Source organism: Sapajus apella, unplaced genomic scaffold (genome assembly GCF_009761245.1).
Source record: "Sapajus apella isolate SASKATOON/1434 unplaced genomic scaffold, GSC_monkey_1.0 scaffold44, whole genome shotgun sequence".
NCBI classification, from domain to species: domain Eukaryota; kingdom Metazoa; phylum Chordata; class Mammalia; order Primates; family Cebidae; genus Sapajus; species Sapajus apella.
The window spans coordinates 6,266,482-6,294,200 of record NW_022436984.1 but is presented as its reverse complement, the minus strand read 5'-3'; the positions used below and the strand labels follow the sequence as shown (position 1 = coordinate 6,294,200).

The 27,719-nt window shown below is 40.5% G+C and overlaps 1 protein-coding gene and 1 pseudogene across 5 annotated transcripts in view; one reads left to right on the top strand and one right to left on the bottom strand.

Moving 5' to 3' along the window:
* TTC27 (tetratricopeptide repeat domain 27) overlaps positions 1 to 27,719 on the bottom strand; it is a 202,164-nt gene that overhangs the window by 103,156 nt on the left and 71,289 nt on the right. For all 4 annotated transcript variants that reach the window (XM_032239260.1, XM_032239263.1, XM_032239262.1 and 1 more), the window contains one exon: positions 20,699 to 20,812. In XM_032239260.1, coding sequence (XP_032095151.1) covers positions 20,699 to 20,812 — 114 coding nt within the window. The remainder of the gene's footprint in view (positions 1 to 20,698; positions 20,813 to 27,719) is intronic.
* LOC116524142 lies at positions 9,207 to 10,820 on the top strand (annotated as a pseudogene). Its single transcript, XR_004257193.1, has one exon. The product of XR_004257193.1 is annotated as an adenylate kinase 2, mitochondrial pseudogene (transcript).

The following is a 27,719-nucleotide window of genomic DNA, read 5'->3' as shown; positions in this document are numbered from 1 at the left end:
GGGAGAGGGAGAGGGAGAGGGAGAGGGAGAGGGAGAGGGAGAGGGAGAGGGAGAGGGAGAGGGAGAGGGAGAGGGAGAGACAGAGAAAGTAGCTGACTCTAATTGTAGGCCTTAAGCGATTCTAAGTTAAGAACCTATTCTAAGCAAGCTCAATTTCAATTGGTCCCAGATAGTTGGCCCTCAGTAACACCTTAAAGGTTCCTGCTGGCATTCAGCCCATTAAATCACAGCACTGTACCCCAGAGCTTGGTGTATACCCATTTGGCCTCTGTTCTATGTGTACTTGGGGAGAGAGAAAAACATCTGGAGATGCTAAGGAACAACAGGCTACATCTCCCTACGGTTAGCATTTCCCAAACATGCCCAAAATCACCACCAACACTCTGACTCTGAATCTCTGGGGGCTAGGCTGAAGATCTATATTTTAACAAGCACCCCAGGAGCTGGTACATATGTTCAGCAAGTTTGGAAAATGCTGTGTAAGGATGTTAAGATGTATGCAGAGTGTTATCTCAGGGAAAATAAAGCATGAATTCAATCAACATAATCGGACCTTGTCCAAAGAACTTAAGTTTGTTCCTCCTTGGAATCCGACTAAAGTTATTATTTACTGCCTTTGAACGTGCACTTTAAGCAAGTATATTTTATTTCAACCCATTAATACATTCTTTTATTATTACCTACTTTCACTTTTCTGTAACTATCTGGGGCTTTTATTTTTTAGTATCACTATAGTAAAGGTTACTTCATGTTGTGTGTTACTTATCACACTCTTATCCCACTTATCTATAAACTAGTCGTTGCATATTTTTTACCCCTCTACTTCCTTCCTGGGAAGGAAGCTCATATCCTGGATTCAGCCCACCTTTCTTGGCCTTATCAGAAGCCAATTTCATTTATCCATTTTCATGTTCTTTTCCCACACAGGACTATATCCTGAGATTGTGTGCACTCCATTTCCCTCCCCTTCCACTTTAATTGTAGGCCTTAAGACACTGAGCTCTGCAACCTAAACCTTTGTCACAAAAGCCTCTATTCACTTCTTCCTGCCTGTGTCCATTCCACTCCTTTCCTCCAGATGATGCCAAGTCTTCTACTGATATCATGTTTCCTTTGTAGGCCAGTTCTCATAGCTTCCTTAGAAAGTAGGGCAGAGTGGATAAAAGCATGGACTTCTAAATCAGAGAGGGAGAGAGAGAGAGAGAGGAGAAGAAAAGAAAAGAAAGAGAGAAAGAAAAGTAAAACACATATGAAGTGAGGAAGCTTAACAATCTTGGCCATAGCAGTTGTGATTTCTCTTCCCCTTGAATCATGAACTCTATGGATAATGAAATCTGATGCTATTGTGACAACAACCTTCTTAATACTGAAAGGTGAAGAAAAGCAAAGATATGAGAATGAGGACGGGAAAAGAGAGAAAAGAAAGGCCTGGTGGTCTTTTTGAACCCCTGAATCCAACTATCTCTGAGACTGGAGTATCCCTAGAACTCTCAGTTACAATAGCCAATTTATTTCCTTTTCTATGGCCAGTTTGAAATGAGTTTCTGTCCCTTACAACTAAATAACTTCTCACTGAGACCTGTCTTAAAAAATCCTTAAGTTTCACTGAGACAGAATATCAAGAGTCATGAAAAGCCCTAAACTTCAATCTATCCATTATAAGTACCTTACATTTAGGTGGATTTAAAATAAGCATGAAAATAAGCATATAAGCCGGGCGCGGTGGCTCAAGCCTGTAATCCCAGCACTTTGGGAGGCCAAGGTGGGTGGATCACGAGGTCAAGAGATCGAGACCATCCTGGTCAACATGGTGAAACCCCATCTCTACCAAAAATACAAAAACATTAGCTGGGCATGGTGGTGCATGCCTGTAATCCCAGCTACTCAGGAGGCTGAGGCAGGAGAATTGCCTGAACCCAGGAGGCGGAGGTTGCGGTGAGCCGAGATCGCGCCATTGCACTCCAGCCTGGGTAACAAGAGCGAAACTCCGTCTCAAAAAAAAAAAAAAAAAAACAAACAGAAAATAAGCATATAAAATAAGCATGAAAATCAAATGCAATGTTTCAAATTTTGAAGCCATACCCACTCACTAGGCAAACCAAATACAGCCAAGCTCGGCCTAAATGACTAGATCTTGTGTTCCACTCCACTTCCCAGTCCTTCTTTAATGACTCCATAATGGCAGCTGGAGATTCTCTACTCACACAAATAGTTACACATCAAGGCCAATACCAAGTCTGCCAAGTATAATGCATGTGGATGTACTTCTGTGAAGGAGATACATGAAACTATAATAGAGCACATGAATATACTGAGACACTAACACATGAGAGAGAAGTCTTTAATACGCAATAAATGACCAGCTCATAATATAAAGGAAAGCTTTGTCTCTGGTATGCTAAAAAATAGAGTGAACAAATTCCCAGTAAATTAGGAGTTAATTCATGAACTCCAGGCTCTTATTACTTTTTAGGAACACACAGGGGAGTGATTTATACATCAATTCACAATTTTTTTTAGGAAACCCAATAAGAAAAACTGTCATGGCTTCATCTCTTTTCCCTTCCCTTGAACAAATAGAACCAACCAGACTGAATTAATATCCTATGTTAACCTCAGTGTAATCACAGTGACTATTCTGTTCCTGTTAGCTTTGGCATTAGGGCTTGTTACTATACTAAAAATTTGGACTGGAATGATATCAGAAAGGCTTGTCTCTACAGCTCTCAAATTATTGGAGTGCCAGATGAAAATATAGTCTTTAATTTAGCTAACATTCAATTAGTCCTGCTAATAAGTAAGTAACTCAAAATTCTAGTTTTCTAATTCATCATTTAGCAAACATCCATTGAGTGCTCATTTTGAGAATGCAAAAATTAGTAAAATAAAGAAATTGATCCCTCAAGAAGTTCATATTCCAGCTGTCATTAAAGAAAGATTTCCAAATAGAGCATAATAGAATTAATAGATGCTAAAACACAGCTATGACAACACAGGGTCCAAAAATAAACCATACACATATGGTCAGTTGATTTTTCAATGACTGTGCCAGAAAGAATGGGGAGAGGACAGTCAGTAGTAAAGAAGAAAGTAAGGAGTGTTGGAGCAGTCTACCTGAGAAGTGAAGATCCTAAAGTAGCATAACTCACATATTATGTACTATTATTGGCTATAGGATAAAACTAGACAACTGAAAGCCTTCTCTCATAAAAACTTAGAATGGATCTAAGACAGGTCAGAAGCCTGGGCTGCTGAGAGAGAGACTTACCCTCATGATCATTACTTGGCTGGGGATGGGAGGTGGCAGGTGGACGTAAACCATCTTTTCCCCCTGTGAGAATACCAAGGGGAGCTTCTGGTACTGTGCCTCCACCGGGAGGCATCCTCTATCCCTGGATGTCTGCATGGGAAACTGTAGGGTACTGGGGTACTGGGTACTGCATCTGAGGTCATGCTGTATTGTCTCCAGCTTAGAGTCAATAAATATTACCTCCTGTTGTTGTGTCTGTTAGCTTCTTTCTTGCAATCATAACCTCACCACTTTGAGAGAACCACTTACTTACATAATTATTCTCAAATTGAGATGATCTTCATAACCTAGCTCTTTACCCCAATCTACTGCATTCCTGCCCAATGTTCTTCTTTACGACCACATGCAGAGGGCAATTCTGATGAGCTGCTTTGACCTGAGGTCTTGCTCTTGTCTAGAGGCATAAAAGGAGGTCCTGTGGTAATATATTTGATGCAGAGCTAATATAAGTTTCCCATATAGTCAACCTCAATACCTGTTATCTGGGTTGTTGCATCTCTTTCTGACCCTGCTATTCCATGCTTTAAACATTCTGACCCTTTTTCTTGATGACTAGGGGCCTCTCCTAACCACTGCAAAGCCTCTTGTATCTTTTGTAGCCTCCCTGAGTTGATGATCTAAGAATATCTCATACATTGTTTAGTTCACTGCTCTATGCACAGCTTCATCTGTCGGATGTCACTCTGGTGAGGGTGACCCAGTATTCCAGACTATGACTTCTGTAGCTCAGAATCACTGGCCAATGCTTCAGGCGCCATAATGAGAGGAGGTTCTCCTCACTGGGTCTCTATCCTTTGTTTGTGGCTCTTCACTTGGGATCTCGATCCTGCTACCAGCTCCTCTGGATGCCTCCTCTGCCTCCTAGGCTCAGTCAAGCATACTGTCTTCTTGTACCACTTAAGAGATACTTATCTCAGACCTCACATGTCTTGTCAGAAGGAAAAGAATGAGGGAATGAAGCAACAGGAGATATGAGGCTTATTTAAAAAGAGAAGCATCTTTGTTATAATAGCAAGAGTACCCAGTTGCCTAAGATTCCCGGTTCAGAGCCTTAGGGGAAGATTTAGAGAGAAGACCCATGCCAACCCTACAGGAGCCTGCTAGTGAGCCACACTGTGGTCACAGCGCAGAGTCTGAATTCAGCCCTGCATTCAGTGGAAAAGCATCTAAGACAATGAGACCCACACCACTGCAGAGGGGACTTGTGCTAACTATCAACACAATCAGCTTTGGCAATCATCAGTCATTTGAGAAAAAGGAGTACACATGAAAAAGAAAGGCTGAGGGGAACATAGACAGTTCACACCTGAGGACAGATAACTCACAGGAATAATTTCTTTAATTCTAATAAATAATGTGCAAATTAAATGAGATATTGTACCTATAAAACACAAAAGACCATTATGCAAAAGGACAATCTGAAAAAATACATACTGGAAATTAAAAATAATTACCAAAATAAAAAATTTTATGAATGGACTAAATATTAGGAATTGGGTTTATGGTCAAAATTAGTAACACAGGAGAAAAGGTGGAAGAAATCTCCTATAACATCAATCAAAAAGACAAAAAGCTTAGAAGAGGCACAGAAGATATATCTGGAAGGTCTCCATATAGTTCTGCTAAATTTCCAAAATACAGAACTGAATTGGATAAAGAAGATTTTTAAAGAATGAAAAAAAAAGTATAATTATTAAAGTATAATAAAATTGTTTCATCTATAGAGCCATAATTGCTTATATTTAAATAACCCAATATATACTCCATCAAGAGAAATAATAATTATGGCAACTAACATTTATTTTATTGTTATTATTATTATTATTTGAGACAGAGTCTCACTCTGTCACCAGGCTGCAGTGCAGTGGCACAATCTTGGCTCACTGCAAACTTTGCCTCCTGGGTTTAAGTGATTCTGCCTCAGCCTCCCGAGTAGCTGGGACTACAGGTGCACACCACCATGCTCAGCTAATTTTTGTATTTTTAGTAAAGACAGGGTTTCACCATGTTGGCCAAGATAGTCTTGATCTCTTGACCTCATGATCCACCCATCTTAGCCTTCCAAAGTACTGGGATTACAGGCGTGAGCCATCATGCCCAGCTCCGCAACTAACATTTATTAAGCACTTGCCACCTGAAATGCTGATTAAATATTAACTCAGACAATGCTCATAAAAACTCCATTTATTCCATTACATATGTGAGGCAACTGAGGCACAGAGGGGTTCAGTAGCTTGTCCAAGGTATAAGCAAGTACATTGTATGGTAGTGCTGGGATCAGAAACCAACAGTATGACTCCAGAGCCCATGGTCAAATTTAGATACATCCAGAATTCCAAAAATAAAGAGAAAATTCTTAAAAATTTAAAAACAAGAAGAAAAGAAAGAACTTAAAACAGGACAAGAATCAGACTACCATAATTATTAGCAAACTGGATGACAGAAGATATTAAGGTAATGAGTTCATTTAAAGTCCTGAAAAAAATGATTTTGCAACTATAATTCTATACACCCAAACTACTGAATTATGATGGAAAAATACTTTTCACAAAGCATTTTCTACTCACACAAATAGTTTTACATCAAGATCAATACCAAGAGCATGACCATGACCTACAGCAAAGAAAGCAAAAAATAAATCAGTGGAGAATCCCCTGGACCTTGATTCTTGTGACAGCTTCCTTCAACTGGCAAATGCTTAGACACAGAGCACTGCATTTCCTTCTCCATAAGTCTAATCGCACCATTTGGTGTATAATCAAGAATCAATACACTCACAAAACCATAATTATAATGCTTTAAGATTGGAATGAAATTTTTTTTAAAAATCAACATAGAGGCTAGACACAGTACCTCACACTTGTAATCCCAGCACTTTAGGAGGCTGAGGTGGGAATATCACTTGAGGTCAGAAGTTTGAGATCAGCCTGGGCAATGTAGTAGGACCTTGTCTCAACAAAAAAAATTAAAAATTAGTTGGATGTGGGGGGCTGAAGCAGGAGGATCACTTGAGCCCAAGAGTTCAAGGTTGCAGTAAGCTGTGATCGTGCCACTGCACTACAGCCTGGGTGACAGTGTAAGACTCTGTCTCAAAAAAAAAAAAAAAAATCTGGGCCAGGTGTAGTGGCTCACACCTCTAATCCCAATACTTTGGGAGGTCAAGGCCAGAGGATTGCTTGAGCCTAGAAGTCTGAGTCCAGGTTGGGCAGCATGACAAGACCCTGCCTCTACAAAAAACTTAAACATTAGCCTGGCACAGTCGTAGGTGTCTATGGTCCTAGCTAGTGAGGAGGCTGAGGTGGGAGGATCACTTGAGTCCAAAAGGTCAAGGCTGCACAGTGAGCCATGTTTGTACCACTGCACTCCAGCCTGGAAAACAGAGCCATACCCTGTCTCCAAAAGAAACAAAAAACATACAGACAAAACACACATGACAAAAATTACCCAACAGAATATAGAGTAACAATCCCCAAGAATTGAAAAATAACATAAAAATGGAAGAGGAGATGAGAGGTACGCTGATTTCTTCCTCAGTCATAGTGTGGAATCAACAGATTCTATCTAAAAAGTTGGCAAATCAAGAGATAGACATATTAAAAAAGTGTAAATATTTAAAGTTATAAGGGAAACCAATAGAATAATAACTAAAAAAGAAATAGCTAAAAATGAACTGAGAATTGAGGAAGAATTTATATCTTTCATTTAAAATCCTTGAGTGAACTGAATTTTTTAATTATATGCAGTACTAAAATTTTTAATATGCAGTTTAAAAATAAAATATTAATTAAAGGACACTTTCAAAAATAGAAGATTGGTTAAGTTGTAGCACTTCTATTTAAAAGAATGACATATGGCTGTTGGAATGAATGAACTAGATTCACAAATATTGGCATGCAGAGTTGATCAAGCTGTTATGTTTAGAGGGAAAAAGGTATAAAGCAATGAAGACTGGATGATCCCACTTATGTCAAAGTATATTTATGTTTACACATAGAAAGAGGTTTAGAAGGTACAGATTGTTGAGACTGGAAGGCAAGCAAGAGGAAAAGAAAGCTGTTGTTTTTTACTTTCCATTTCTATATTACTTATATTTTTATAATGAGTAGTATTATTTGCAGAATTAAAACAATTAGGAACAGTGACATAGTTTTAAAAAGCAAAACACACTTTGCTACTACTGACCATGGACTTGGTCCAGGTGTTACATCTAATTCCTGCAGAGTGTGGTAATTCCATCACTGTTGAAAACAAACATAAAGGACCTCTTTCTCAAATTATTCAAACACCAGTACAAACCTCAGTGTAACAAAATACTGACAGTATATTACTGTGACTAATATTCCTCCAATCAATGGTTTCATTATGACATGCCCTTAATCAGTAATAGACATTAATGAGATAGGTCACGAGGGCCATATAAAGAAAGGACTACCAACTTTAAAGAGAAATGTTTCAGCTCACACAGAAGCAGTAATCTCTACAATGGTAACAATTATGGTATTTTGGGTCTTGCTCCCTCCATAATTAACCATGATAAAAATCCCCATTCCTTCAAAGGATGCATACAACTACAGTATCAAGAACAGATGTTCTAAAGCTGGAGGAACCACATTATCATACTTCAAACTATACTGCAAGTCCACAGAAACCAAAACAGCATGCTACTGGTACAAAAATAGACACACAGACCAATGCAACAGAAATAGAGAGCCTAGGTCACACACCTACAACCATCCGATGGGGAAAGGACTCCTTATTAAATAAATGGTGCTGGGAAAACTGGCTAACCACATGCAAAAGACTCAAACTGTACCCTTTTCTTACCGCATATACAAAAATCAACCCAAGATGGATTAAAGACTTAAATGTAAAACCAAAAACTATAAAATACCTGGAAGACAACCTAGAAAACACCATTCTGGATATAGGGAATGGCAAAGATTCCATGATAAAGATGCCAAAAGCAATTGCAATGAAAACAAAAATTGACAAATAGACCAAATTAAATGAAACAGCTTTTGCACCACAAAACAATCAATAGAGTGAACAGACAACCTACAGAATGAGAGAAAATATTTGCAAATGCATCTGACAAAGGTCTGATATCCAGAATCCATAAGGAACTTAAACAAAAAACAACTCCATTAAAAAGGAGGCAAAGGACATGAACAGTCACTTTTCAAAAGAAGACATATGCACAGCCAACATGCATATAAAAAATGCTTAACATCACTAATCACTAGAGAAATACAAATCAAAACCACAATGAGATACCATCTCACAACAGTCAGAATGGGTGTTATCAAAGTCAAAAAATAACATACTAGAGGTTGTGGGAAAAAGGGAATACTTATGTATTGCTGGTAGGAATGTAAATTAGTTCAGACATTGTAGAAAGCAGCTTGGCAATTTCTCAAAGAACTTAAATCGGAACTACCATTAGATTCAGCAATCCCATTACTGTGCATATACGCAAGGGATTATAAATCATCTACCATAAAGACGTGTGTGTGTGTTCATTACGGCACTATGCACAATAGCAAAGGCATGAACTCAACCCAAATTCCCATCAACAGTAGATTAAATAAAGAAAATATGGCAGGCCAGGCGCAGTGGCTCATGCCTGTAATCCCAACACTTTGGGAGGCTGAGGCAGGTGAGTCACACGAGGTCAGGAGTTCGAGACCATCCTGGCCAACATGGTAAAACCCTGTCTTTACTAAAACTACAACAGTCATGGTGGTATGTGCCTACAGTCCCAGCTACTGGGGAGGCAGAGGCAGGAGAATCGCTTGAACCTGAGAGGCAGAGGTTGCAGTGAGCCGAGTCTGCGCCATTGCACTCCAGCCTGGGTGACAGAGAGAGACTCCATCCAAAAAAAAAAAAAAAAAGGAGAGACTTCCACGGACACGGCTCCCAGCGTGTCAGTGGTGGAACCCAAGTACCCTAAAGACATCCCGGCCATGCTACTGGGGCCTCCCAGGGCCGATAAAGGCACCCAGGCACCCAAATTGGCTGAAAACTTCTGTGTCTGCCATTTGGCTACTGGGGACATGCTGAGGGTCATGGTGGCTTCTGGCTCAGAGCTGGGAAAAAAGCTGAAGGCAACTATGGATGCTGGGAAACTGATGAGTGATGAAATGGTAGTAGAGCTCATTGAGAAGAATTTGGAGACCGCTTCATGCAAAAATGGTTTTCTCCTGGATGGCTTCCCTCGGACTGTGAGGCAGGCAGAAATGCTTGATGACCTCATGGAGAAGAGGAAAGAGAAGCTTGATTCTGTGATTGAATTCAGCATCCCAGACTCTCTGCTGATCCGAAGAATCACAGGAAGGCTTATTCACCTCAAGAGTGGCCGTTCTTACCATGAGGAGTTCAACCCTCCAAAGGAGCCGATGAAAGATGACGTCACCAAGGAACCCTTGATTCGTCGATCAGATGATAATGAGAAGGCCTTGAAAATCCGCCTGCAAGCCTACCACACTCAAACCACCCCACTCATAGTACTACAGGAAACGGGGGATCCACTCTGCCATCAATGCATCCCAGACTCCTGATGTCATGTTCGCGTGCATCCTAGCAGACTTCTCCAAAGCCACATCCTAGTATCAGAAGGCCAGGTGAGACTGCACCACTGCTCATCACCCTGCGGCATGATCCCTGCTCTTAGGTGCTAGGCAGAAGAGAAGGGTGGTCAGGAAGGGCTGGTGAGGGGCTCAAAAGGAATGCTTGGAAGAACAGCAGTGTTACTTTAGTGAGGTGGTTTCTTTTACACATAAGTAGGAGTTTTTAAAGTGTAATGGAAAAATTAATTTTTTAAAAAACACCATGCTTGGAGGGTGGGGGTAGAAACAGAGAGATACAGTATTATTTCTAAGGAATCGGGTTCTCATTTACTCTGGACTAGTGACAATATTTTTTAAAGCCAGTGCTCCTACGACCTCAGCTTTTATCTCAGAACCCCCATGGGTTCCAGACCAAAAGTACAGGAAATCAAATTATTGTCCAGTCTGTCCAATAGCTTGGAACAGGGAGGCTTTGACTACTGACCCTGGTTTTACACACTGTAAGATCAAAAAACCATCTCCACATTTGAAAGAGATATAAGGTGCCTTCATAGTGATGGTGGATCAACAAATGAAGCTTACTGGAATCAAGGGGAGGGGGAAGAGAATGGAATGGAATGGAAAGGGAGGCTGACTCCCTTCCCCTGACCTACCACTGATTCACCAGGCTACCTACTCACATGAGTAACCTCTCCCAGCTACCCAGTACATGCCACAATCCTATGCTCTTGCCTTCTTTTATCTGCAGTGTGTGAAGGGGCCCTTTTAAATTAATGAGCAAATGTCCCAAGCTATATCATCCAAAGATTGTCCTTTCCATTCTCAAATCCTGTGAGTGGGATGACTCAACAGCACTGTGATGTATTATTTTCAATGAGGTGCCTTTCTTAACTGATCAAATGCTGCCTTGTTTGGCCCTAAGTCAATAAAATATGTTAATTTGTTAAAAAAAAAAAAAAAAAAAGAAAGAAAAGAAAAAGAAAATGGAGTGCATATACACCATGGAGTACTATGCAATCATGAAAAAGAACAAGAACATGTTCTTTGCAGCAACACAGATGGAGCCAGAGGCCATTAACTTAAGCCAACTAAAACTGCAGAAAACCAAATAGTGCATACTCTCACTTATAACTGGGAGCTAAATGTTGGGTACACATGGACACAAAGAAGGGAAAAATAGACACTGGCCGACTTGAGGGTGCAGGGTGGGAAGAGCGTTAAGGACTGAAAAATTACCTATCGGGTACTATGCTTATAACCTCAGTGATGAAATAATCTGTACATCAAAACCCTGAGACACACAATTTACCTATTTAACAAACTTGTACATGTACCCCTGAGCCTAAGATAAAAGTCAAAAAAAGAACAGATATTCTAAGAAGAAAAAAGTCACTTAAAAATGTGAAATCTGACTTAATTACCACAGTTAAGAAAGTCAAACTGCAGAATAAACAGACTCCAGTGACAGAAAACTGCAGTAATCTCAAATTTCAATTCAACGCAATGTCCTCTCAGAAATTCAAGGAGGAAGCCAAATATTACTACTGGGCAAACATCTTCAGAGGCACAACTGCTTAGACAGAAACAGACCTTCACAACTTAAATTAACAGGTATAAGAGATAGCCAAGTAATTAAAATTCATTATCAAGATTATTTCAGTAATAAACATAGAACAATCTAACATTGACCTCCAAAGACTGAATGAGTTTGTCTAACACCAAGTGAAAGGAGCTTAATATGAAAGAAGACAATGGCAAATCTGGTTTGCACAACTTTTTTTCAAAAATGTTTTCGTTTGGACATAAATAAGATGGTCCCTTTGAATGTATGTAGTTTCCATTAATTTGCTTCACATTCAGATTATAAAATGTTTTAGCCCTTTTGTGTTGCTGTAACAGAATATTAGGATTGGGTTACCCATAATGAGCACAGATTTTATTTCTTACAGTTCTGGAGATGGGGAAGTTTAAGATGGAAGGGGCTGCATCTGGAAAAGGCCTTCTTGCTGCATCATCCCATGGCAGAAGCACAAGAGGCCGAGGGAGAGCAAGAGAGACAGAGGAAAGGAAGCCAAACTCACTCTTTTATCAGGAACGTACTCCTGAAACACTGGCATTAATCCATTAATGAGGGCAGAGCCCTCATGACCTAATCACCTCTTAAAGATGCCATTTCTCAACACTGTTGCATTGGGGATCAAATTTCCCACACATCAACTTTGGGGGATGCACATACCACAGCATATAAAAAAAAGGATGTGATTTTATGATAAAATGTTGGATATAAGAATTTGAAGCTGGGCGCGGTGTCTCACACCTGTAATCCCAACACTGTGGGAGGTGAAGAAAGGTGGATAGCTTAAGCCCAGGAGCTCAGGACCAGCCTGGGTAATGTGAGAAATCTTGTCTCTATGAACAATACAAAAATCAGACAGACATGGTGGTGCACACCTGTAGCTGCAGTTATTTGGGAAGCTAAACAGGAGAATCATGTGAGCCCAGGAGGCAGAGGATGCAGTCCCGAGATCATGCTATTGCACTCCAACCTGGGTGACAAAGTAAGACTCTGTCTCATGAAAAATAAAACTTAGCCGGGCGCGGTGGCTCAAGCCTGTAATCCCAGCACTTTGGGAGGCCGAGGCGGGTGGATCACGAGGTCAAGAGATCGAGACCATCCTGGTCAACATGGTGAAACCCCGTCTCTACTAAAAATACAAAACATTAGCTGGGCATGGTGGCGCGTGCCTGTAATCCCAGCTACTCAGGAGGCTGAGGCAGGAGAATTGCCTGAACTCGGGAGGCGGAGGTTGCGGTGAGCCGAGATCGCGCCATTGCACTCCAGCCTGGGTAACAAGAGCAAAACTCCGTCTCAAAAAAAAAAAAAAAAAGAAAAAGAAAACTTAGATCAGATGGGGAAGAAAAGGCTAAATAACAATAGAGAACACTATTTTATACTCCACTGGTAGAAAAGCTGGGTACAAATGATTACTGAAATATATAATCTTATTTGATTTCAAGCAGCTTCTGAATGGTAGGCATTAAAACAGTTTCCATAAACATTACTTTCTTCATTGTCACTAATATCACCACTGCCTTGAACACGCAATTAAAAAAAAACCTCCAGCCTAAAATAATTTCAGAAGACAGGATGTTTTTAATAGACTGTCCACAACTTGTAGTTTCTTCTTCTGTGGATCTTATAATCATGATTTATTTACCTTTAGGTGTAATGCAACATTTTCTTTTCAAGTTTGATACATTTCACTTAGAGATCCCTTCCAAATCTGCCATTCCTTAGGACTTGCCATTGAAGCCTTCAATGTAACTACCTACAACTGTGTAAGTCTGTGTAGTCCAGACTGTCACTAACTAGCCAGACAAACTAGGGCAAGTCGCCTGACTTCATCACACCTGCATTTCCTTAACACAAACTAGAACATAATCAAACTTTTCCCTAAGGGTCCTTTCTAGCTTATTTTTCCTCTTTTTTTTTTTTTTTTTTGTTGTTTTTTTAGATGGAGTCTCACTCTGTCACCTAGGCTGGAGTGCAGTGACACAATCTTGGCTCACTACAACCTCTGCCTCCTGGGTTCAACCGATTCTCCTGCCTCAGTCTCCTGAGTAGCTGGGATTACAGGTGCCTGCCATCATGACCCACTAATTTTTGTATTTTTAGAAGAGACGAGGTTTCACGATGTTGGCCAGGCTGGTCTCAAAGTCCTGACCTCAGGTGATTCACCCATCTCCACACCCCAAAGTGCTAGGAGTACATGCGTGGGGCACCGTGCCCAGCCTTTTCCTCAAGTTTTAAGTTTATCATTTTATCACTTTACACTGCCATAGACGGGAACAGATTTTCATAGAAACTAAACAGAATTTTTAAAAAACACAACATTTTCTTCATATATACATGTAATTTTAAAATCATTTTCCTCTTATTCTTCAGGGATGCAGTAACTTCAACAAACAAAGTTATATCACATTCTGAATCAGAGGAATTGGCAGAAGTTCAGATTATGAGCTAAATGCCTCAACACTGACAGAAACTTAGACAAATTGTACATTCATGCTGTCACATGGTCTGACTAATTTCCAAAATTTCTTAATTGGGGAAGTAAAGACAATTTTCTACAGTACCACCCTGCGGAGGCAGAAATAACAGCTCTCCAATTCTGTCCTACAGGTAGTGAGCTATGCAACTCTCTTGATAAAACAGCATTTGAATGGCAAAATGAATGGACCCCAAATATAGTAAGGCCAATGCAAAGGTAAAATGTCAGAGCACAGCAATTTGACTCTTCTTTTTTGTGAGACAGAGTCTCACTCTGTTGCTCTGGAGGCTAGAGTGCAGTGGCACAATCTTGGCTCATTGAAACCTTGGCCTCACAGGTTCAAGCGATTCTCCTGCCTCAGCCTCTTGAGTAGCTGAGATTATAGGTGCCCGCCACCACGTCTGGCAAATTGTTTTGTATTTTTACTAGAGACAGGGTTTCAGCATGTTGGCCAGGCTGGTTTTGAACTCCTGACGTCAAGTGATCCACCTGCCCCGGCCTCCCAAAGTGATAGGGTTACAGGCATCAGCCACCACGCTGCGCCTTGACTCTTCTTTTAAATTTATGTTTTCCAATCAAAACACATGCCTTTTATTTGATAACTGAAAACATAATCTTCACAAATGCAGATTTGGGATTGAAAAGATACATACAGGCCAGGCATGGTTGCTCATGCCTGTAATCCAAGCATGGGAGGCAGATCACTTGAGGTCAGGAGTTCAAGACCAGCCTGGTCAACATAGTGAAAGCCATCTCTACTAAAAATACCAAATTAGCCGGGTGTGGTGGCATGTGCCTGTAATCCCAACTACTCGGGAGGCTGAAATAGGAGAATCACTTGAACCTGAGAGGCAGAGGTTGCAGTGAGTCAAGATCATACCACTGCCTTCCAGCCTGGGTGACAGAGTGAGACTGTCTCAAAAAAAAAAAAAAAAAGAAAAAGAAAAACTACATATGTATAAACACATAAAAGATTTACTTTTACACTTTTTTAGTTTAATGTGCTGCTATAAAAGAAAAATGAATGCAGACCTAGTTATTTTATATGCCAAAGTTACTGAAAGAGATGGATAAAAGGCAAATTATTTCTAAGTCAATATGTCCTTCGTCGGAAAGTGAATGTAGTCCAGCACTATTTCTATTAAGAAGGCCAAAACTAGCCTGACCAACATGGTGAAATCCCAACTCTACTAAAAATACAAAAAATTAAGCCAGTGGTGTATGCCTGTAGTCCCAGTTACTTGGGAGGCTGAGATGGGAGAATCACTTGAACTTGGGAGATAGAGGATTCAGTGAGCCGAAATCACACCAGTGCACTCTAGTGTGGATGAGAGAGCGAGACCTCCATCTCAAAAACAAACAAAAAAAGAAGGCTGAAGCTTTAACAACAGACACTTAAACTGTTTTCCATAATGTAAGAAAATGTATTATGTGTATTTCCTCAGATAAAGGTCTTCCTCGTCATTGTCTTAACATTGAGTAGGCTGAGGAGGAGGAGCAAAAGGAGGAATTGGTCTTGCTGTCTCATGGATAGCAGAGACAGAAGAAAACCCATATATAAGCGAACCTGTACAGTTCAAAGCAGTGTTGTTCAAGGGTCAACCGCACTATTTAATTTATTAATTGTTCTAATTGTGACCAGTGGGCTCTCTTTAGATGAGCTTCTGTGTCCTTTTGACACGCCTCATTTCTTTTTTCTTTTCTTTCTTTCTTTTCTCTTTTGTTGAATACTACCTTACTTTCTGGCACTACAAGACGTTCCAGGCTCATCATTTTCCCTGCTCCAGCTGCCCCAATCCTAAAACCAGGCATCTATCCAAGGAGCTCTGCTTCCTATTATTGAAGAACGATATTTAAAAAACAAAATCTGGTATTAGACATGCTTGCTGCTACGGAGGTGTAAATGCTTCTAGGTACTCTCAGTGGACAGAGCTATGGAATATATAAAACCTAAGGAATAATATTTGTATTTCCAAGAAGCATCAATAGAGTGCCCTAAACTTAGCGAGGTGGCCGTAAGAAATATTTTTAGTTCTTGAAATTAAGAAAATGTTCCTCATTCGTTTTTTTTAAACTTTGGAATAAGGGAATATTAATTAGGATATAGGCTAAACTGCTGTAACAAAGAGATCAAAAAGTACACTTGAGCAAGACAGAATTTTGTTTCTGTTTCATTTATAAATTCAACAGTGCTATGGTTTGAATGTGTCCTCTAAAAGTTTACGTGTTGGCAACTTGGTGCCTGATGCAACAGTGATGGGAGGCGGGGGCTCTACCCTCACCAATGGATTAATGCTACTACCATGGGAGTGGGTTAATTACTGTGGAAATGGCTTTGTTGTCAAAGCAAGCTCTCTCTCTTACATGTACTTGGTTTTGCCTTCTACCCTTCTGCCAGGGGACAACCCTCACCAAATGCTGGCACCATGCTCTTGGGCTTCCCAGTCTCCAGAACTATAAGAATTAAATTTCTTTTCTTTATAAATTACCCAGTCTGTGGTATCTTGTTATCATTGCAGAAAATAGACTAAAACAATGAGTGGCTCAGAACTGCTTTAAAAGGGCTCGGTCACCTTCAAAACACCTATGGTCTAAGCTGGCAGCCCAGTTTTCCTGATTTCCCAGCCAACAGGAAGGGACAAGGTGCCAGGAGAGCACACATTCCTTTTTTAGGGTATGACCCAGAAGTGGTACATATCACTTCATCCACATCCTACTGTTCACAACTTAGTCACCTGGCCTCTCCTATCTGCAAAAGAGGACAGGAAGTCATGTGCCTGGATAAAATTCAGGAGGTTCTATTACAAAAAGAAAGAAAGGGGCCGGGTATAGTGGCTCACGCCTGTAATCCCAGCACTTTGGGAAGCCAAGGCAGGTGGATCACCTGAGGTCAGGAGTTCAAGACCAGTCCGGCCAATATGGCGAAACCCTATCTCTACTAAAAATATAAAATTAGCGCACGTCTGTAATCCTAGCTACTCAGGAGGCTGAGGCATGAGAATTACTTGAACCAGGGAGGCAGAGGTTGCAGTGAGCCAAGATTGCACCTCTGCACTCCAGCTTGGGTGACAAGAGTGAAACTCCATCTCAAAAAAAAAAAAAACGGGGGGGGGGGGGGGGAGGGCTGGAGAATGAATATTGAGGTTCTAAAATTAGCATTCTCTGACAGAGAAAACCCACTTCTGCTTTTATCACAGCATTCTGTCTGTGGATCTATTTTTAATACAGTAACAAATATGCTTAATACTTATTCAAATTGGCTAAAATTTTGTCACAATAAGAAATTAGGAGTAAGGTAGACTGGGCACGGTGACTCACACCTGTAATCCCAGCATTTTGCGAGGCCGAGGTAGGCAGATCACTAGAGGTCAGGAGTTCGAGACCAGCCTGGCCAAAATGGCAAAACCCCCATCTCTACTAAAACTATAAAAATTAGCTAGGAGTGGTGGCATGCACCTATAATCCCAACCACTTGGGAAGCTGAGGCAGGAGAATCGCTTGAACGCAGGAAGCAGAGGTTGTGGTGAGCTGAGATTGTGTCACAGCACTCCAGCCTGGGTGGGTGACACAGCGAGACTCTGTCTCAAAAAAAAAGAGTAGGGTAAATAAGTAATGATAACATAATATTACACCCCATCAAATAAAACAGGAATCTGTAAGTCCACAATCAAATAAATACATGGAAAAATAAATGAGAAGAGCACGCTCTTCCTTACAGTAGAATACCAAAAATTATTAAATAATCATGAAATTAGAAAATTACCACTTGGCAATACACAATGCTAACTTATGCAGAGAAGATATATCAATAAATAATAAAATCAGGCTGGGCACAGTGGCTCCCGCCTATACTCCCAGCACTTTGGGAGGCCAAGGCAGGAGAACTGCTGGAGGTCAGGAGTTTGAGACCAGCCTGGACAACATAGGGAGTCCCCCACCCATCTCACAAATTAAAAAACTATCCAGGCACAGCGGCATGCACCTGTAACCCTAACTAGTGGTAAGTCTGAGTGCTGAGACAGGAGATGAAGGCTGCAGAGAGCAATGATCGCACCACTGCACTCCAACCTGGGCAACAGAGTAAGACCCTGCTCTAAGAAGAAATAAATGAATAAATACATACATTTTTTAAAATGCTAAAACCTCCTCATTAGTATAGTAGAAAGTAAAAAAAAAAAAAAAAAAAAAAAAGTAAAAAAAAAAGAATAAATGGTAAAACCAGTGGGTAAGAGTTGGATGACAAACAGGATGGTTTCAAAGTAATTCTCTGTGTTAGTCTGCGTTGTGTTGCTATAAAGGAATAGTAATATTCCTGAGGCTTGGTAATTTATAAAGAAAAGATGTTAATTTGGCTCACAGTTCTCCAGTCTGTACAAGCATGGTACTCTGGCTTCTGACGAGGCCTTAGGAAGCTTCTTTTAATCATGGCAGAAGGGAAGGGAAGCAAGTGGATCACATGGCAAGAAAGGAAGCAAAAGAGAAGCCAGCCTCTCTCAAACAAGCTCTCACATAAACTAACAGAGGGAGAAGTCACTTATTACTGTGGGGAGGGCACTAGAACATTCATGAGTGGTCTGCTCCCTATGACCCCAACACCTCCCAACAGACCCCATCTCCAACAATGGGAATCACATTTCAACAAGATATTTGGAGGGGACAAATACTCAAACTGTATCACTCCCGGAAAATGTTTATTAATGACAATGGGAAAAGGGTAACTTTACTTGGGGAGAAATCTCATGAGCTTACTGCATGATCAAATAATATCCCCAGTGACAGGATAAGTGATCATCATGTGCCACCTGAGGGGAGAAGAGTACAACAACATTTCTGTAATATTACAGCCAAAATTGTATGACCTGAATTAAATCATGAGGAAACATCAGACAAACTCAAACTGAAGGGCGGTTTCCAAAGCAACTTGCCAATAATCTTCAAAAACATCAAACCCATCAAGGTCAAAAAAGGACTAGGAATTGTTCTGGAATAAAGGAGCCTGAAAGGACACGACAGTGAAACGCTATGCTCGGATCCCTGTGCTACAAAGTATGCTTTGAGGACAAGTTGATAAAGCCTAATCAGGATCTCATAGTGAAGGATATATGAGAATTCTTTGTGCTGTTCTTGTGACTTTTACGTAGGTTTGAAATTTTTATTAAAAAAAAATAAACTTTTGGCCAGGCATGGCAGCTCATGCCTGTAATCCCAGCAGTTTGGGAGGCAGAAGCAGGCAGATCACTGCAGGCCAGGAGCTCGAGACCAGCCTGGCCAACATGGTGAAACCCTGGTCTCTACTAAAAATACAAAAACTAGCTGGGCATGGTGGCACACGCCTGTAATCCCGGCTACTTGGAAGGCTGAGGCATAATAATTGCTTGAACCTGGGAGACAGAGATTGCAGTGAACCGAGACTGTGCCACCGCACTCCACCCTGGGCAACAAAGCAAGACTCTGAGTCAAAATAAAAGTTAAAAATCACTTTCATTAATTACTGTAGTCTGAATGGGTCCTCCAAAATATGTATGTTGAAACTTAATGGCCAATGTGAAAGTATTAGGAGGTAGGAGGTTTAGGAAATAAAATCAAGTCCTGAGGGAAGAGCCCTCATAAGCAGGACTAGGGCCCTTATAAAATAGTGCAAAGGGGTGGGTTCACTCTCTTCCACTCTTCCGTCATATGAGAACACCTAGACAGTGGATCACATGGTGAGAAATAATGAACAAATTATTTGAGTAGACAGTGCCATCCACGAGCAATGAGGCTTTATCAGACACCGAGCCTGACAGCACCTTCATCTTAGACTTTCCAGCCTTCAGAACTGTGAGAAAATACTTCAATTCTTTATAAATTACCTAGTCTCAGGTATCTTGTTGTAGCAGCACAAACTAAGACATTGATGTTATAAAATCCTACATCTATTGCAAGATTTTCCATTTTTCTTGGTAATAAATTTGCATCACGGATAGTTTATGAGAAAATGTGTAGAAGAGACTAAATGTTATTGACTCATTGGATAGGAATAAACTTTAGCATTAAATGAAGAACAGTACCTGAATATGGATTAATCTTACATGTGGTTAGTTTATTAGTGAATATTTTTGCATCAGGATGAATTTTATTTCTTTATACAACCCATACTTATGAGGCTGCATATCTTTATTTATTAATTATATTGTCTCTGTTAATGCTCACCATAAACCTGTAAGTGCTATTATTATTATTACTTTGAGACGGCGTCTTGCTCTTGTCACCCAGGCTGGAGTGCAGTGGTACGATCTCAGTTCACTGCAACCTACGCCTCCTGGGTTCAAGCGATTCTCCTGCCTCAGCCTCCTGAGTAGCTGGGATTACAAGTGCCCACCACCATGCCTGGCTAATTTTTGTATTTTTAGTAGAGATGGGGTTTCGCCATGTTGGCCAGGCTGGTCTCAAATTCCAGACCTCGTGATCCACCCACGTCGGCCTCCCAAAGTGCTGGGATGATAGGAGTGAGCCACTGCGCCAGCCTAAGTGCTATTATTATTAACCTATCTTACAGGTGATGAAAATGAGGTTTGGAGAGGTTAAACACTGAGTTCACAGAGCTGCTAAGTCACAGGGCTCAGCTTTGGGGCCAATAAATTAAATTATAGAACTTATTCTCTAAACATTAACAAATTATTTGAGTAAAATGTAAGCCATCTCATTCTTTTATTCATAACAAACGTGTATGCTTATTGATAGCACTAGAGAGTTGGAAGAAACACACAAATTGCCACGTTAATTCCTACCTGTGTCTGCCTCATTGCCCGTTCCACTCGACGTGTACTTCCTTTCTCAAGTTTTGTCCGGAGGATCAAGGCTGATGTCTGAATGGCCCAGAACTTTGGTTGTAAAAGCAAACACTGATAGAAGGGGGAGAAAAAAAAAAAAAAAAAAAACAGAGAAAAGAGATAAGCTAGGTGATCCCATTCTGAATAGGACAAAACCAATTCTTCCAAAAATATCACGGTATACTTAAACACAGATTTGAAAAATCTTCCCAGTGCAAAGACTAAAAGTTCTCTTTTTCTCAATTTGTATTTCAGAAATCATTCTAAAACACATGAGAATGCTTTCTGGCATTCATTAGGGTAGGGAGTCTCCAATTTTAATGAAAATGCATTCCTAGAGGGGGCCTCTTAAAGACTGGCCTATATCAAAACCAAATATACACATACTGAAACCTAACCCCAGAAAAAGCTGTGACCACCATCACTCAGGGAATATAGTAGAAACCATCCAATATGATCACAAATGTAGTGGGAAACAAAGTGAAACTACAGGATAAGTGAAAACAAGGACAAAATGTACTATGATAAACAGGGGCTGCTTGGTATAATCAGCACAATTTAAACTCTCTTTGATGACAACATGGAATTTGATATTGTCTCTGGGTGATCATTCACAACAATTACTTTCAGTAAAGATTACTACAAATAAAGGAGAAAGACATGTTTATTTCTCTGGAAGTTGATGCCATCCTTGGTCCTTCTCTTCTTTCAAAGAGTCAGGTGGAAAATATCTTAGAGTACAATTAATCACTGAAAAATCTCACTACTCATTAGAGGCACCTGGGAAGCTTGGTTTTTAAAGGTACATCAGATCTCTGAGAGCAGGATCTGGGCGTCAGCTTTGGTGGCTGTTTTATTTTTGAGACAGAGTCTCACTCTGCCACCGAGGCTCGAGTGCGGTGTCATGATCACAGCAAGTTACAGCTTCGACTTCCGGGGCTCATGCAATCCTCCCACCTCAGCTACCGGAGTAGCTTGGACCACAGGCCTGCACCACCATGCTTGGCTAATTTATTTTATTTTTTGTCGAGGCAGGATCTCCCTATGTTGCCCAGGCTGGCATTAGTGTTTTTTAAAATACCCCCCAGGTAATTCTCAAGTGTAGCCAACTTTAAGAATTATTAGGCTAAGATAAAATAAGTATTTGTCTTTTATCAAACTCATTCATAACTCCAAACTCTCATTAAAGGTTAGCAAGAAGTCTTTCGGCCTATAACTCCTTACAGTTCAATTCACCCATGTGTATTACCTGCCTGACTCCTACAGACATTTGAATTTCTAACCTCTAATCTAGACCAACCTCCTTACAATTAAGAGGAAAATGAAGCACCAACAGGTTAAATTACCTGCTCAATGTCACACCTTTATTAATGGCAAAAGCTGGTACTAACACTTAGCATCCTAAGCCTCAGAAGACCTTTACGTTATTTTATAACATTTTACCCAAATAAACTTGTGCTCATTTAAATAGCTAAATTAAGATATGATTACTTCTGGGACATGGATAATACTACCAAGGAAACATTAGAAAGTAGAGTAATGTAAAAAGAGGACTCAGTAAAGAGCCTTGGAGATGGCGAAGGAAGACAAGTAGGCAAAGAATACATGAATAAGAGAGGAGATTCAAAAGAATGGAACCAGCTGGGCACAGTGGCTCACGCCTGTAATCCCAGAACATTGGGAGGCTAAGGCGGGTGGATCACAAGGTCAAGAGATCAAGACCATCCTGGCCAACATGGTGAAACCCTGTCTCTACTAAAAATATAAAAATTAGCTGGGCATTGTGGTACGTGCCTGTAGTCCTAGCTACTTGGGAGGCTGAGACAGGAGAACTGCTTGAACCCGGGAGGCAGAGGTTGCAGTGAGTCGAGATGGCGCCACTGCACTCCAGCCTGGTGCCTGGCAACAGAACAAGACTGTCTCAAAAAAAAAAAAGAAGAAGAATGGAACGTTAGTGAAATTTGTTTACTAATTCACTTGAGCACCTACTCCCTACATGGCAGTGTGTACTAGGCCCTAAGGACAGCATAACAAAACAGACAGGGTCCCTGCCCCTATAAAACATACATTCTAATCTTATTCTTCTATAACTGACTTTGCAAATTAAAATATTTTTATCCCCTTGAAATACGGTTTAAAAGATTAATGTATAATCTTATCTGGTTGGCCTCCATTAACTTAAATCTACAAAAAGAATGAATTTACCAACATAAATAAGTGCACATGGTCCTATAAAACTATGAATGACAAAAGAGAAGACATTAAAAAACTAATTCTTTAAAATGTGTAACACTACTTGTCAGATTTTATTATAAAATGTGATCTCAAGAATTTTCAGGCAAGGTGTGGTGGCTCAGGCCTGTAATCCATCAGTTTGGGACCTGAGGCAGGTGGATCATCTGAGGTCAGGTGTTCAAGACCCGCCTGGCCAATGGAATGAAACCAGATCTGTACTAAAAATACACAAAATTAGCCGGGCATGGTGGCAGGCACCTGTAATCCCAACTATTCAGGAGGCTGAGGCAGGAGAATTGCTTGAGTCTGGGAGGTGGAAGTTGCAGTGAGCCAAGATCGCACCACTGCAATCCAGTCTGGGGCACAAGAGCAAAACTCCATCTCAAAAATATAATAATAATTTTCAAAGGAAAGAACTTTTCTCATTAGGTAAATGTGCAAAACTGATTTCACTACCCACAATGGGTCGCATCACTGCCTTCTTTTACTTTTCACCTTATTAAAGGGATTATCATCTGTAATCCCATGATAACAATGGAATAGTGCTGAGGAAAGGGCTCTGTAAAACAGTGAGAAAAGTCTGTGGAGTCAAAGATAAAGAGGCATCCCAGCCCCACCAAGTGACCTGGGGAAGTTACTTGACCTCCCTGGTGTCTCACTTTCCTTCTCTCTAAAATTAGAGTAGCAATTCCCATCTCTCACAGAGTTGTGAACACTGAGTAAGTATAAATAAGTAAAGCTTAATGATGCCTATGAGAGTACCCACTGAAGAGCACATCTGGCCCCGTCCAGGAGATCTCCTCCTCCAGTGTTTACGCTCACCCTTGATCTGGCATGGGCATGGGCAACGATGCTCACCTTCCAACCACGCTGATCATTCTGCCAGGAACAATGGTGTGGTGCACAGACCAGCTGAGCCCATGGGCGTGTCGGAGTTAAAACCCACCTTTAAAAAAGGTTGTCCCAAAGGCTTGCACAGCAAAGGGATGAAATATCTTCCTCAGATAAATGACAAAGTTACACTGTTTTCTATACTGGTATGAGAACACAAGCCTTGCCTAAGATTTCTATTTGAAGGTCAACCAAAACATTCTCACTAAACACTCAAAGTAAGATACAATCTGACAGACATTTCAAAAGCTTTAAAGAAGGAACTAACTGGGTAATAACAACACTAGCATCACTGAAGAATGTAATGATGTCTATTTGGTTGGGAGACATAGGCTAGAGAAAGTCTTTCTGAAAGGAATTGCATATATGCTATATTTAATATATTTTATAAAACACTGCTGCCCATGAGGTAAGAAATGATCACAATATGGGACACTGGGTAAATAAGAAGAAAACTAAACAGGAAATATGTTGATTTATGGAGCTCTATTGACTTACAAGAAAATGGCATTTTAAAAAAATTTCAGCAATCGAATGCAATGGAGAGAACACCAATCTAACCCACCTAAGCAGCAGGCCAACCCCAGCTAGTGAGAGGTCAAGCCATAATCTATACATACATCTGGACAGAGTTAATTCATAGTCTTCACCATGCCCCCAAATAGGGAGTTACTGCTCTTCATTCCATTCCATTTAGAACTTGAGAAGTGATCACCCCAATACCTACATGGCTGGCTCTGTCTCATTTAGGTCTTGGCCTAAGTGCCACTTTGTCAGGGAGCCTTCTCAACCACTGCATCTACGTGACTCCATCTCTATTCACTTTGTCAGGGAGGCTTCTCCACCATCGCATCTAAGTGACTCCATCTCTACCCAGTGATTCTCTATCACTGCATCTAGTTTGGTTCCTCCAGGGCAGAAGTTCCAGCTATTTGATTTCCGGTACCTTACATACTGTCTGGTAGGCTACAAGAAAGGGATAAAAAGAGGGACAAAAAAAGAGACCTTTCCTTTTTCTTCTTTTACCTAGGGACAGGCGTGCACAAAGCTGGTTCTTCTGAAACAGAAAGTAAACTAACAGTGGCTGGTGCTTATGAAAATCCACCTGATAGATACCTTTTTTGGGCATTCCCTAGATAGAATTGGGAACATACTCTCCCAAAGACACAACATTGTAAATATAACTATCATGACATCAAAATTTTATTACTATGACCTAAGCAATTTGTGGTTTATGTAGGCTTTTGTAAGGCAGCTCAGAAACTTAAATATTATTTAAAATATTTTTTCTTTAAGACAGTATGTTCCAAATGCGAAATAAAGTAACTTTACGGCTGAGTGAGACGGCTCAACTATAGTCACGGCACTTTGAGAGGCTGATGCGGGAGAATCACTTGAGACCAGGAGTTTGAAATCAGTCTGGGCAGCATAGCAAGCCCCTGTCTCTACAAAAAATATATAAAATTTGCTGGGTGTGGTGGCATATGCAAGCAGTTCCAACTACTCAGGAGGCTGAGGTGGGAGGATCACTTGAATCTGGTCAAGGCTGCAATGAGCCATGATCACACCACTGCACTCCAGCCTGGACAACAGAGTGAGACCCTGTATCAAAAATAATAATATTCCATTTGCTTCACAGCAAGTAATAATATAATAAGGTGCTAAAATAATGTGTTATCATGCTTTGTAAAAATCTACAAATTAAGATTAATTATTATTGGCCTAGTGCAGTGGCCACTTTTGGGGCTGAGGCAGGTGGATCACCTGAGGTCAGGAGGTCAAGACCAGCCTGGCCAACACGGTGAAACCCCATCTCTATTAAATATATCAAAAATTAGCTGGGCATGGTAGTGTGCACCTACAATTCCAGCCACTCAAGAGGCTGAGGCACAAGAGTTGCTTAAATCCAGGAGGCAGAGGTTGCAGTATGCCAAGATTATTCCACTGCACTCCAGCCTGGGTGATGGAGGGAGACTGTTTCCAAAAAAAATAAAAAATTAATTTTTTCCTAAACTAGCTTGAATTTCTCTACCTTCTCAGCTGTTATCTATGTGCCCTTGAATAAGCAGATTAAGCTCTGTGGGACTAAGGATGTCTTATCCATAAAGAGAAAAATGTAGACTAAAAGTTGACCAACCACCTCCAAAATTCTGTAATAATGAAGGGAAAATAAAGTCACAAATCCCTATGTTTTTCCTTGTTGAATTTTGGTTATTTTCTATTTTAAATTAACATTAAGCTAAATGCAATTATTACAGACTTCATATTCACTGAAATATCTTACAAACACATTTCTTTACTGTTTAGTAAAAGTGTAAGAAAAGTACTTGAGAACAGCTAAACTGCTCAGATGCTAAAAACTGGTAAAGATAAAAGAAGATGTTGAAAACACCAAATTGTAACTCAACAGATTAGGAATGGTGTCTTCCATATTAAGAGGTTAAATAAGCACAGAGTTTCAGCCTTGATAATAAGAGGCAATGAGTGACTGAATATATAGACCTAAATATAAGCTGATATAATTTGTTATTACCATAGAATTCTGGCTACCCACTATTTCTTTTTGTTTGTTTTTATTTATTTATTTTTTGAGACAGGGTCTCACTCTGTTGCCTAAGCTGGAATGCAGTGGTGCAATCTTGGCTCACTGCAACCTCTGCCTCCCAAGCTCAAGTGATTCTCCTGCCTCAGTCTCCTAGGTAGCTGGGTCTATAGACACTTGTCACCACACCTGGCTAATTTTTTTAATTTTCTATAGAGACAGCGTTTTGCCCAGTCTGGTCTCGAACTCCTGGGTTCAAGCAGTGAGTCTACCTTGGCCTCCCAAAGTGCTAGGATTACAGGTGTGAGCCACCACGCCCAACTGCTACCCCCTATTTCTGTGAGTGGAAAACAAAATACATCAGAGAATAACAGGAACTGTAAAATTTTTAGTGGCTGCTCTATATTCTATAGAAGATACTTTATGCTATCTTTGCATAAAAAAAGTAAATCTAGGCATGAGACAAAATCCTCTCCAAACTAAATATAGTATTACCACCATGATTCAGCAATTCCATTCCTGGGCCATGCCTGAAAGAACTGAAGTCAGATATTTGCACACCAATATGCATGGCAGCATTATATATATAGCCAAAAGAAAAAACAACTCAAATGTTTCTTAAGAAATGGATGCTAAATAGTGCTATAGGCCGGCCGGATGTGGTGGCTCACACCTATAATCCTAGCACTTTGGGAGGCCGAGGTGGGTGGATCACGTGAGGTCAGGAGTTCAAGACCAGCCAGGCCAACATGGTGAAATCCCGTCACTACTAAAAATATAAAAATCAGCTGGACGTGGTGGTGCACACCTGTAATCCCAGCTACTCAGGAGGCTAGGGCAGGAGAATAGCTTGAACTTGGGAGGTGGAGGTTGCAGTGAGCCAAAATAGTGCCACTGCACTCCAGCCTGGGCAACAGAGTAAGACTCCATCTCCAAAAATAAAATAATAATCCTAACACTTTGGGAGGCAGAGGCCGGCAGAACACTTGAGTAATTTGAACACTTGGTAATTTGAAACCAGCCTCGAAAACATGGCAAAAGCCCCGTCTCTACTAAAAACACACACAAAAAATTAGCTGGACTTGGTGGTGGGTGTCTGCAATCCCAGCGACTCATGAGACCGAGGCAGGTGAATTGCTTGAACCTGGGAGGTAGAGGTTGCAGTGAGCTGAGATTGTTCCACTGCACTCCAGTCTGAGAGACAGAGTAAGGTTCGGTCTTAAAGAATAAAAATTAAATAAAAATTTTAAAAACACAAAAATGTGGTATAGAAACAACAGGGTATCATTCTGCTTTAAAAAGGAATAGCAT